The sequence below is a fragment of the Anastrepha obliqua genome, chromosome 3 (assembly GCF_027943255.1).
Source record: "Anastrepha obliqua isolate idAnaObli1 chromosome 3, idAnaObli1_1.0, whole genome shotgun sequence".
Lineage (NCBI taxonomy): Eukaryota > Metazoa > Arthropoda > Insecta > Diptera > Tephritidae > Anastrepha > Anastrepha obliqua.
Genome location: NC_072894.1, coordinates 27,058,933 through 27,072,769, shown reverse-complemented (window position 1 = coordinate 27,072,769; position 13,837 = coordinate 27,058,933). Strand labels below are relative to the sequence as shown.

Below are 13,837 nucleotides of genomic sequence, written 5' to 3'. Positions count from 1 at the left end.
TTTCTGTTCAAATAATCGCGAGCAAGACGTGAGTGTGAGCTGGTGCATTATCGTGATGCAAGAACCACGACTTGTTGCCCCACAATTCCTTCCTTTTAAGACGAATGTTCTCGCGCAAACGCTTTAAAACGTCTAAATAATATTCAGCGTTAACCGATCGGCCTTGCGGAAGGAACTCCGAGTGCACCACACCTTCGTAATCGAAAAAAACAGTCAGCATAACCTTAATTTTTGAGCGACTTTGGCGTGGTTTTTTGGGTTGATGTACGGCCCTCTTTGAACGATTTGTACGACTGGAAAGCACGTGCACGCGATAGAGCAGAGTCCCCATAGGTTGTCTGCAACATTTTTAAGGCGTCTGAAGCCGAAATTTTTTTGGAATAACAAAATTTCAAACAAATTCTTTGTTCAACTTGAATTTCCATCGTTAAATTCGAAGAACACACCCGAGCTTGACTTGTTTACAGTAGCACAGAAAACAAACTATGTGACATATCACGCTGAAATTTGCCATGTAAGCTTATAACAGTCCTACCAAAAAACAAAAAATTTATTTTTGCCATATGTCATCCGCGGACCGTTTTATTGATAACGTCTCGTTCATATTTAAGTAAAAGGTATAATATAATATCTCTCTTTAAGAACATTTGTCAAAACAAAACGTGGAATAGAAATATACAAATAAGAAAAGTTACACTTGTATGACTTTGCATTCGAATATCTCGATATGGGTTATGAATGCTACTCTCTCTCCTCAACTAACTTGACGTCAAATTTGCTTACGAAAGAAACAACAAAGTTATCGAGCATGGCCCGCCGCTAGCGAGTATAGTTATACCTCATTAAACTGGCAGAACTCACGCTTGGCGGAAAGTGGAGGCCTATTGAAATTGTTTACAGTAGACTCACTTGTTTTCCTATAATTTCCCAATATAATTTGTTTAACTTTTAATGTTCTGCTTGTGGTAGACCATCTGATGGAAATGTCCATATGTGCATGGCATATACATATATATGTATGTAGGTATGTAGAGTAGGTAAATAAAAGCTGATCAAATAAGTTTACTGGAATTTCAGCAGTCGTCTAAAATCAACAGTTATCAGTATAAAATATGAATTCTCGACACACCTAAAGAAATGTGTGTGGGCGCGAAGGTATGGACAGGTTAGTATGTACATATGTGTTTACCCGATGGCTGTGTGAATGCAGTGATAAGAATAAAAGCTAATCTGGAAATATAAATATTGAAGTATATATGTATTATTATTCTACTTTTGCGGTAATTCAAGCGTCGATCGATTTTAGTCGAGAACAGAGTTACACCGGCTACGCATTCCAAGCGTAGACAAGTCACTATAAATACCATCTTTTGTGAACCTGAGCACCAAAACGAACTTACAACTACTGAACCGGACAGTATGAAGACAGGCGCTACATGGCATTCATCGGGAGACACTTACATCCAACACTAGCAGTGTTCGGCAGTTTAAAGGAAATAGATAAATTGGCTGATTTAGAGAAAACCCCTGCTCCGACTCCCGATTCCATCTTGGAACCCTCAGTGAAGACAGAGGTGCAAGCTTCGGTGGCGATTTTCCCCTCGATCCAATCTTGCCTATTTGGAAAGATTGCCCTAGCAGGACCCTCAAACTCAAGTTTGCGGATAGAGAGATATGTTCGAAGAAATACGGTGTTACGATGCCCAAAAATGCTACCATGTCCCTTGAGAGATTGCCTCCAGAGGCCAACCTCCTTTAACCTGATTGCACTTTGAGCTGCGATGGAAATAACATAGAAGTCGGTGGGAAGTAAGTGCAAAACGACATTCAGGGCAGCACTGGAGCAAGTTTTACATGCTACGGTGATGCCAATGCATGCAGTTCCTTGCACCCTCTCCAGTTTAATGATATTGTAGCCTTTCCGAAGAGCTTCCCACCAAACCAGGCAACCATACGTTAAAATTGAAAAAACCACTGGGTTGTACATCCGCACGGTCTGTGGCTTGAGTCCCTATTTTTTACTGAACATAGATTTGCTGGAGTAGAAGGTTATACTGGCCTTCTTTACCCAATTTTCAATGTGTAGCTTCCAATGGAGCTTGGAGTCAATTATCGCTCCAAGATACCTGACTTCCGATGAGAGCGGGAGCGGGAGATCGTGGTTGTGTAATTTAGGAAGTCCAAAGTGTGGAGGTTTATATTTTCTGCTAAATAGCACCAGCTCCGGTTTGTTAGAGTTGACTCGGAGGTCGCAAGTGGTAGCCCAGCAACTGAGAGCAACCTTTCCAAAATCTCAGCCATGACTGAGGGATACCCTTAGGACCATATTCCCGATACCAGTAGGACCAAGTCATCGGCGTATGCTACTACCTTAACCTCACCCTTATTTAGCATTATCACAACTTTGTCAATAGCAACTAGCCAATCCTGATAGGAACACATAATTGAAATTTTTATAACAACTTAAAATTGCTCCAGCGTACTCAGATCTCATTCCTGTCAGCCAACAACGCTATTCTACTGGTACACAAAAAATTACTTTTAAATTCAATACAAATAAGCTTAATGCAGCGCCCTTAATATTATCTTATCGAAGGGCTTTCCTTATCGATATTTTAATTCAACACTTCCGACTGCACTTTTATTATTCAAGTTTTTATAAGATCTGGAAAATTTATCGCATGGGATATTTTCTTAACACTTCTTCATTTTGCGTTATATCCACATATCTATGTGAGTGTGAGTATCAGTACTTGTAACGTATTGGAGAATGGAGAAGGAGGGCCTTAATTATAACTGCAAATATGTATTTGCTCTCATCAAATTGATGATATGAAAGGTATTTAGCACATTGCTTATGGCAGACACATTCGAATTTATTTCGCTTTCTTTTTTCTGCAGTCATAAAAATAAATTTTCTTCCCTGCGTTTGTATTTTTAGATCTAAACTTGCGAAAAAGTGGAATTGCAAACATGCAAACATAAAATTAGACGCAACGGCCACAGCTTTACAATTTGGGTCTATTGCAATTTACTGTTTCCCTTCGTAATGCCCCTTCCAAGTAATTGTAGAATGAAATATCTTAAATTTTACGTCAGTCATTTAATTTGATTTTTTACATGGGTGAGAGGGCATTGTTCTTTTGTTTTTGTACTAATCTACTCTGGAATATTTTGCAACACTTTCAAGCTCATAAGTATGGTCGTGTGTAAGATCGTATTGAATTAGTTCAATATTTATTCAATTGGCTGCTCTCATCTTTATCTATGAAGTGTTTCATCAGGTTGTATATGAACCTCAACTTATTTAACGCCACTCATTGTTCATAAATAAATATATATATATATATTTTATATACAAACATACAGAATTTCATGTACTTTTCCTGCCTCTGCATAATTGTAGAAATTTTGGTTTTTTCTCCAAGAATAAACATTTCGAATACACTTACTTGAAATGTATTAATTGTTAAAATTAAACTATGGAAAATCTAGTGTTACATTTCATTTAGTTGTTGTTGTTGTAGCTGCTTACTAAACCCTGCCAGTGCGGTATAATCTCCGATCGTTATCGTTTAACTAATCTAACGGTAGGACCAGTAAAAGTAGGCCTCTGGATGCAACCTGCCGAGGTAAGTTGGTTTGAGGGCATGTGAATAGATGGTTAGTATCGCCTTCTCATGCTGGACATATGTAAGTATATTGAGTACGATTCTGGATAGATAGGAGTTTAACTTACTGAAATATCTAGAACGCAATTGCGTTGCGCGGGCCTCTCGAAGTAGCTGAAGCTCTTCATCTGCAATAGGTGGTGCTTGGCTTCCGATAACGGCATTCAGGAGTTTAGGAAGGTGATGAGAGTCTCCCGATATATGTCGTTTAGTACTTGTCTAAATAGTGTCCGGTCCAGTAGTTGTAGTTATGTTTTGTCTTGGATCTCATCAGTGTAGTTTGAGAAGATGCCTCCTGACACGCCTGGGAGAAGGTTCAGGCTGAAGCAAATGTCTGCAGGGATAATACCTTCAGTAACACCCAAGTAGAAAGAGCTTTCTGAGCATTTTTTGCTGTGCTCCTTAGCCGGGAGCATGGAAGGTGTTGCAGGGGGGGACATCAGGAGACATCCCATCACTGTTTTGATTGCAGTCTTCTGACAGGTTTGAAGAACCGGTGCACTCTGGAGAGCTTTGTCCACTGCGTATCACTGGTGCCAGGCGACCAGACAAGCGCAGCGTAATTCAAAACCGGCGGCCAATTGCATTTGCCCCAAGTGCTACCAGCTAGCAACTTGAAGACGTTGTTGTCGAATGTGACGCTCAAAATTTTGGAATTATTAACAGACGGTGTACCATTGACTTTTACCTTTAACTGTAGTTTTACATCCTCCATCCAGCTGGTAAAGAGAAATCAATTTAGTAGCCTGAGGCGCATTTACATAACATATCGGCTGTATAGCATGTTATATTGGCAGTAGCAGATAACCTGACAAAAAGTCAGTATTATATCTCCGCGGAAGGAAATAAATTGCTTTACGTTTGGACATATTGCACAATTATTTCCAAAGTCAAGGTTGTGTGGCCAGAAAAATAGTAAAGAGCGTTTATCATATTTTCATATTTGAAAATGCTCCTTTAACGCCATTTCGGTGAACTGTGAGCGTGGTAGAGGCATGATGCACAATTTTTATAGCCAGAAACTGAAGCCATATACTTGGGCAATCTTTGGTTTCAGCAGCATGGCTCATCATGACGCGCAACTCATATCACAATCGATTTTTTGCCCGCCAATTTCGATCATCAGCTTATAAGCCGTCTCGGCGTTGTCAATGGACCGCCTTGAAGCTGCTATTTGGCGTCATAAGACTTTTTTGGAGTGCCGCAAAGGACCGATGTTAAGCGTACAATTCATTAAGATTCAGGCCCTTAAGACGAGTATCGAACAAGCCATTCGTAAGAAAGAGCCACACACCATTACCATGAACTTGGGGAATACTGGGTTAACAGAAAGCGAATCCCACCAGGCAACCACATGAATAAAATCGGTTTCAATAATTTCTAATAATATACAACAACAATTTTTACTTTGAAAAAAAAAAAATCTGTTCGCGAAGTTCATAGAGCACGGGCCGCATCATCGAAAATGAAGTAAGGAATGAGCTGCCGTTACGGTGAATGGCGACGAACTATGCTTCCAACAAAACGGCCACATAGCGCGCTTAACAGTCGATTTATTGGAATATTCAAGCCACCATTGAGAATGGTGGCCAGATTCGTTGCATAAAGCAGTCAAAAATTTAACTGATTATAATAAACAAAATTCAATCCAACAATTTTTCTGCTTAGTATTATTATTTTAAGTTGCCAAGCTCTTAAAAAACATCCGTTATAAAGACTAAAAGTTTGATTTCAACTTCTCGTACTTGAAATATTTGGATCGTGCGGCTTTCAATAAATAATAGAAAGACTTCGAAAATATTTTCCCTTGAATATTTTTCATAAAACATGCGAAATATTAAGACGCCCAAAACAATTGAATAACATTCCTACCTTAGTCCACTTGCCAGAAACGGGCCAAATGTAGAAATTTCTATGTATCTATCAAAAAAAGTATTATATATTATTTACTCTACTGGCGGGCACCGTGGCCGAAGGGGTTGATGCGCGACTACCATTTAGTAGTTCCCAAGCTCGGAAACTTGCGCCATAGAACCTCAAATGGTTGAAAAAGTTATTTCTAATAGCGGTCACCTCTCGGCAGGCAATGACAAAATCACCGAATATATTGCTGCCATGAAAAAGCTACTCATAAAAAACCATCTGCCGTTCGGAAGTGGTAGGGATCTCCATTTGTGGAAAACATCTAGATCGGCCAAGCATTCAACAAGGGGGTGTAAGCGCCAGGAATACATACATATATCCATTTGATGTGATAGATTTCACCCAGCATTTGTCAAATGTATTAATCACCTGAAGACTTCGAGAAATGCGTCAGTTTTATTGATACCCTTCATGCGCCCCAAATCTCTTACCGCCATATCATATGAAATAGTCGCAGTGGGGCAAATCAGAAGAATTTGACTTTGATAATGCAGACTTATACGCCCCCATCGGCGCTAGTTGTGGTCGGATTTTGTTATGCGTCGGTGACCATTTTACACTTTTCAAGGTAGTCGACGTTATGGATGGGATGGATCCCAAAAATCTGTCACCACAACCAGGTTAGCCGACAGACACACCTTAGTTTTCTTCAGCTTCAATTCAACAATAGAAGCTCATTGCCTTGACACTCCGCTAGTGTCTGTTGTTTTGTAGGATAAGAGACGGCGCAAAAACTTCTTGAGCATCCCCAATTGACCTTTAGAACGGTCAAACGTGAGCGGCCAAAATCTTGATTGAAATGCATGCAGTTAGAATTAAAAAACAAGTAAAAAATTTTGACTCAAGGGCCAAAGCCAATAATCCGAATCGGTTCCGCTGGAATCATGAATTACAATGCTACGAGTGTTGGGTTCCGGTGTCGTGAGTCGTCGTTCTCTAAAAGGATATTTACAGATTTACCATAGAATATGGAAAGTTCTCACAGAACCAACCACCTCTGTCTCTGTCTCTATTCTTTCCTATCTCTTTCTCTGATACTTTCCTCCTTGACTTTCTACCCTCTTTCCAGAGCTCTACAGACAATGGGCTTTTTAGCCTGAGTGTTTTAGGAGCCCCAAAATCTCTTGGTATTGCTTGGCTCGACCAATTCAAAATTCATTTTTCACAAAAATCGAACGATGCCGCTAAAAAGAATTTTTTTTATTTAAAATTTAATAATGAATGAATCCAGAATCTATGTTTAATGCTACTTTGTACCTCTGCAGCAAACCCCGAACTTTTAGGTATAATTTCATAATTTTTTTTTTTTTTTTGATTAATTCATTTTCAGATTATTTCATGACCAAAACGCAGAATGAGCGCAATTACTTTTTATCATTGTGGTCATAGTAAAGAAAAACACAACAAAACATTTTGTGTCTCTTATTACTACTACATCAAATACTACAAGCAATACAGCGATGATAAGATTCGTTAGCGTTTGTTTGTTAACTTAACGTTCGTAAATATCACGTGTTGGGCCAAACAAGTTAGGGGTAGCCGAAAGTAGGCAACCAACTGCGTACATTTGTATGTCTCTGCTGTTACCGAGTGACAGCAAGAGGAGATATTAGCTATGAGCTAATAACTACTGAATGTATATTGTATGAATTATGTGTAAGTGTGTGGATATACTCGCCTACTTGCAGTGATTCCATTTCTTGAAATTAAGTTTTGATTCAGCGTCAATATTTAACGAAATACAGTTGCGGCCCCACAAAAAAGTTACAATTTTTATAATATAATATGACCTTTTTTTATATGCAAATCTTTTGTAATTTTTTGTATTATTAATTATTTATTGTGTGTTTTAACTTATCAAAAAAATAGGTTGTAAAGTCGGTTTACTGACGATAGTTTAACGTGACAACGTCATAAGAAAATACTGATGGAATGGTTGCATTTTTCAAAAGAAAATTTTAATTTTATTTGTTTGATAGATACTTTGTATGGATATAGATAATAGAATTGATCAAGTTACATTTACACAAACGTGAAAAATGACGAAACATCAAATTCATGAAAGATATGTTCAATTTCGATTGTGCATCAGACGTTAATAAGTCAACAACACTAAGAGGCATCATCATCGATTTGACTTTTTCAAGACACATTACTCTCGAAACACTCCCTTTCATTTCCTACTTTTTCTATCATCGTCCTATTCTCAACAGAGAAATGGTTCATTGCCATGCACACAGGAAGAAGGTATATGCAAATACAAGTATGTGAATTTATATACAAATGCGCATATACATACATATATATGCTCACTCAAGTAGGAGAGAGCCAAATGTCGAACGTTGCCGAACGGGGGGGGGCCGATTGTGCCTCTTTGTCGTTCGTTCCGCGCTCTCGCTTGCAGTTCAAGCAAGGTAACGACGCGTAAGCAAGATAACGACGCATTTTTTGGTGCGTGCAGCCGGCTACATCGAATTATAAGACGTTATCACGTCAAAAAGGACTGAAATAAATATTCTGTATATTTACTCTCTTTCCAAAGCGGCGCCTAGATGTTGTATTAAATTAAAGCACGTAAAAATTTAGATTCTTTCAGCTTTTACTATTTTTATTCAAAATACGGCTCTTAACAATTATATGTAAAAAATTATACAACTTAAAAGTCCTCCAGGAAAATATCCAGGTAAAATTCGCCAAATAGTCGAATTATGAATGCCTAATTGTTGAGAAGGTCGAGATATCGATGTTGATGAGGGTTGTGCAACAACACTTTGCGCTACAGAAGTCCAGTTTTTAATCTACCAGTCCTTTTTCTATTCTCGACAGAATCAGTTTCTTAAAAAATGTTCACCAACTTTTGAATTATCGACTCATTCTGGCAATTATTTCCAACAAAAAAATTCCAAAATTTGCGTTATGCTCTTAAATGATATGAAAAAAATAGATATTATGCACATCTAGGCGTCACTTTTGAACGATATTTTATTGAAGGTAACAGCACACACGATCCCTTAATAAAAGTAAAGTGGGTTCTAAAGTACTGGGTGTAAAATAAAGCTAAAGGCTGAAATTGGGACTATTGCCGTGTCCGATAATGTTCAAATAGGCACCTAATTCGCACTTAAGAACACATCACCATACAAAAATGCAAATTTTTATTTGCCAAATAATACTTATTTGGCAGTAGTTTTGTGTCCTATTCTCTGTGCAAACCTGTGAAGTGCACTCGGTAAAAAAAAGGGGCACTCGTTGTGATAATAAATTTTGATTTTAATTTCAACTAATTTTCAATAAAAATATAGCTCATTCTTTAACAAAAGCCATATGAATCAAAGTTCTTAAATTTGTAGGAAATTCAGAAAAAATTTCAATTTTTGTACGCTTTGATTATAATGCTTTAAAGTGATATAACCATTTTAGTATAATAAATCATAAAAAGATGATTTTTTTTGGTAGAAAATGCACAATACTATCAACAACAAAAATTGTTAAAAATCATCCCGCAAAAAAATTGTTAAAAATTCAATCTTCACTTTATCATAGTAAAATTTAATGAGTTATAAAACTGCGTACTCAAAATTTTTATAGAAACTCGAATAAAAAGTCAACAAATTTGGATCTGTGAAACTATGATTCCAACTTGTTAAAGACTGAATTGTTATTTAAAACTAATCAAAAATAAAACAAGAAAAAGAAGTTAAAAAGAATTAAAATAAATGGGAAGAGGAAAGCGTCTGTTCAATGAGAAAATGAAGTGATAGAGAAACACAAAACAACTATGGGAACCAAATTTATTCGGCCGCCTAGCCGAATGCGTTGGTGCGTGACTATCATTCGCGTAGATTCGAAACTCTGTGCATGGAAAATCAAAATGATGGAACAAGTTTCTTCGAATAGCGGTCGCCCCTCGGCAGGCAATGACAAACCTCCGATTGTATTGCTGCCATGAAAAAGCTCCTCATAAAAAACTATTTGCCATTCGAAGTCTTAAAACTTTAGGTCGTCTCTCCAATTGTGGAACAACATCAAGACGCACGCCACAAATAGGAGAAGTTCAGCTAAATACCTAACAGAAGTGTACGCGCCAATTATTTATTTTTATTTAAACGAATTCTATAATGAATTAAATGTTGATTGATTGTAATAAAATTCTTTGTTATTTCATTTACCAACTTCCACACCAATCTTTGAGTATCATTTTGTTTTAATGCTGCCTCCTTAACCTTTGAAAAATTAGCAGCTTCTTGAACAAAGCCACGTTTCGATCAAAACTCGATTGCATTGACTTTTTCCCCAGTCAATATTTCTTTTATAAATTATTAAAATTCATGGAAAAATTAAGTATTTCTCCATTTTCCTCACACCAAATTTTTCACAAACAAAACCAAAACATTTTCAGCTGTCAAATACTAATTCATTTAATTTCAAACTAACGCAAATTAAAGCTTATTCGCCTCAGCTAACTGGTATGTTTGAACATAGACTGAGTCTATAGAAAAAATCCCTATTGTGTATTGTTTACCTACCCCTTAGCAAGATGTCAAGGTGCTAATCGTCCCGAAAGATAAGGTCACTTGTATGCGAATATAAATATTCAGTGGATGGCATGAAATCTTACTCAGGTAACCGCTTCATCTCAGGATCTAATGTACTTGTATAACACCATATTAGACCTTGTCTAACAGGCTTAGGGCAAATAGTTGCAAAAGACACTTTTCTCCAATTAATTATAGTCCAATTTCGGTTTTATTTTTTTAACCCAATCGATTTTTGGTGGATCACCGCGAGCTTGAACCAGCGTTTTAGAATCTTAAAATTCTGTGCCGCAATCTTCAGTTAACGCTTTTTTTTTAGTTCTTCTGATGTGTCCTGAACTGGTTCTCCTCTTTGTGCAATTAGTCTTCTTCTTCTTCGTCGCACTGTAGATTTACAAATCTCGCTTTCACTTGCAGGTTTCCCACAGAGTATATGTACACATACGTCTTTTTGTTTCCGAAGTACCTCCTTTACTCTCAGTCGTTTTCTGAGAATACTTTAAACTACTTAAATATAATTGTAGCTTGCACTCCACCTCCTTATGAAAGGCCACATATTACAAGTATTTGTATTAAGTGAGTGAAAGCTCCGAGGCACGAAACACCGATTGGTAGAAGAAGTTGTTGCTAATGGCGGTCGCTCCTCAGCAGACAATGGCAAACATTGGAGTCTATTTCTGCCATGAAAAAGCTCTTCATAAAAAACCATTTGCCGTTCGGAGGCTGCGTAAAACCGCCTCCATTTGAGCACCTCCACCGCATCTAGGAGGAGGAGCTCGGCTCAATATCTAACAGAAGATTTTTTTGTTTTTTTTTTTGTCGGCACAACTAGCAAGTGCAGCACTCAGACATTAATTAAGACCATTGTACTACACTTGGATTCCCTTTTAATTTTCTTTAAATCTACCCGATCTCCGAAGAAATCTGAGTAGATCTTATGGTGCCAAAGAGCCAAGATGGTCGCTTCTTAACACATCAGTGCCAAAGACCTCAAAACTGATTCGAGCGAAGGCGGGGCAGACGCACAGGAAGTGGCCCGCCGTCTCATCCTCCTCTTCACAAGCTGGGCAGAGTACACTGTCTGAGATGCCCAACCTTTCCATGTGCTTCGCCCACAGAAAGTGGCTCATCATCAGTCCAACCAGCTGCCTGCACTCCCTTCTGCTTAAGGACAGGAGGGTTTGCGACAGTCGATCGGACATGACAGGTAACATCAGTTTAGTCCACCTGCAACCTCTCTCAGCCTGCCAAGCTCGCTTGTGGGTTTTATAACCCATTTGCTAACCGTGGTTTTGATGGCTGCAGAAGGGAGTGGCAAAACGGGCTCCGGGCCAAAGAAGTTGGCCTCAGAGCCCATCTTAGCTAAGGAGTCAGAGGTCTCGTTTCCCACGATACCCACGTGTCCCGGGACCCATGTTAACATCAGGCTGTTATGTGTACCGACATAGCTCAGCCTAGTTTACAGGACTCAACTACCCCTGATGTGGTTGGGGAGCTGTCTAAGGCCATGAGCGCAGCTTAGCTGTCACTGTAGACACATATAGATCTGCCTCTCCATCTGTTTTCCACAACAAAGTTCATCGCTTCTTGAACCGCATACACCTCCGCTTGAAACGCAGATGCATGCATTTCAAGAACAAAGATCAGTTCTGTCCTGCTGGATTCCACGTAAACCCCAGAGCCGGAGCCATGCTCGGTCCTGGAGCCAGCCGTGAAAATGCGAAAACAGTGTTTGCCGGGCCCACAACTGAGGCAGCACTACACTGTATCTCTTTTCAAGTACGACTCTTGATGGCATGGAGTCAAGGGGCATGGAGAGAATCGTTGAATCGAAGTCCATGCCTTCTCTGTTTTCCAGTGTCGGACAGGGGCCGTACCAATTCCCATTGTGTTTCAGCCTGCAGATGGCCTTCAAGGCCTCTCCTTGGATGAAAGCATAAAGTGGTGGCAAATCAATCAGAGCATCTAATGGCGGGCCTGAAGTAGTCGGAAAAGCTCCGGTGGAACAAATGGCCACAGTGCGTTGTAATCTCAATAAGGTCCTCCTGACTCCCTCGAGAGAGAGGGTGATAATGGGTCTTATCATAGCCGTGTAGATCCATAGGACCTTGCTAGGAGAGAGACCCCACGTTTTCCCAAAGACACCTTTGCACTGCCAGAACGCTGTCAGTGCTTTGGATGTCTTTGTTTCAACGTGTGATTTCCATAGGAGCTCACTATCGAGGATTACTCCAAGATATTTAATTTCCTTGGATAGCTGGATTGTGACTCCTTTTAGCCTAGACAGAACGAGTCCATCAAGTTTCCTCCTTCTGGTAAAGAGGACCAGTTTTGGTGGGGTTTGCCGATAGCCCATTCGCACAGCACCAAGTGTCAATCATATCCAGTGTTTTCTGTACTTAGAAGAACAGAAGCTTACGCGCCATTTTTTTTAATACATTTGAGTGGTCAATCGTGAGACCTACCTCCTAGACCGGTCAACTCTTAAATGCAAACTTACTATCTCACCATATTTTCATACCCGCAACTTTTTTGTACGCTTCAGAATATTCTTGTAATTTAAATGAAAACTTAATTTTTTACTATGATGTAATAGTGGAATTTGCGCGCGCGACTCATTGCTATGCTTAGTCATCACTGGTGCGAGTGGGCAGAGAAGGGAAACGGGAAATGGGCAACCAATTATAGCTTCACGCGTGAGAAACGTTCAAATGCATTGATACTATGATTCAAATGTATCTCCCTGATATCCGGTTGTGCTCTCTACATTTCTTTGCCTTTGTTTATTTTCTGACACGCTTCGTAGGTTCCATAAAAAAATTTCATATTTTCCAAATGACGATAGGCTGACAAAATCATTTGGGTGTGTGTCAATTTGACTGTTGCCATTTGTGTTTACTTTGGGACATTTTCCTATATTTTTTTATTACATTGAAATAATGACTGATAATCTGTTATTGTTTCATGATTCAATATTTTACATAAAACAAATAAATCTTATTTAGCAAAGCTTGTTAGCGTGAATTCCTGTGTTGGATACGGTGAGCTTGTGAATTCGCATATACAAATTCTGTAGGGCTGTGGCGAAGCGCCGAAATTTACATCACATTTTTGTATGCTTCATAAAACCAAAATCATGATAAAAAATCAAAATTTTCTTATTATTTGGCTATTTTTTCAGTTACTCACGCCTATTTCGGATTGCATATTTGTGCTAATAAAGCAAAACTCAGAGAGCAAATAATAAGCAAAAGAAGGGCTACTAGTCGTAATAAACTCCCAGGTCGTTGTACTTGCCGCACCCGCCGCACATTTTTCACAAACACTCCACCAATAAAATGGGTCAAACACTTTCCGAACCAGTCACAGCCAAAGAGTCTGCGTATTGCCAAAATGAATTGTACCGCGTCGGATCTAGCTGCATGCAAGGATGGCGCATCAACATGGAAGATTCGCACACACACATACTATCTCTGCCCGATGATCCGGGCACGTCGTTCTTTGCGGTCTATGATGGTCATGGTGGCGCCACAGTTGCTCAATATGCCGGCAAACATCTACACAAATTCATACTGAAGCGTCCCGAGTACAAAGAAAACATTGAAAAGGCGTTAAAACAGGTGAGTTAGTGCAATTGTATTTATGTAGATGTACATAATTGCGTAAACAAATCATATAAATACATACATTTTTCGGGTGGTTTTTTTT

At 38.9% G+C, this 13,837-nt stretch overlaps 1 protein-coding gene across 3 annotated transcripts in view; it reads left to right on the top strand.

Moving 5' to 3' along the window:
• The window catches only part of LOC129240965 (probable protein phosphatase 2C T23F11.1), a 44,922-nt gene that overhangs the window by 18,449 nt on the left and 12,636 nt on the right, over positions 1–13,837 (top strand). Inside the window, exons 1-2 of one of the 3 annotated variants that reach the window (XM_054877048.1) lie at positions 13,063–13,170; positions 13,311–13,749. In XM_054877048.1, coding sequence (XP_054733023.1) covers positions 13,468–13,749 — 282 coding nt within the window. In that variant the 5' untranslated portion in view covers positions 13,063–13,170; positions 13,311–13,467. Of the gene's footprint in view, positions 1–13,062; positions 13,243–13,310; positions 13,750–13,837 lie in introns of those variants that run through there. The other 2 variants (XM_054877049.1, XM_054877047.1) reach the window with 2 other exon arrangements.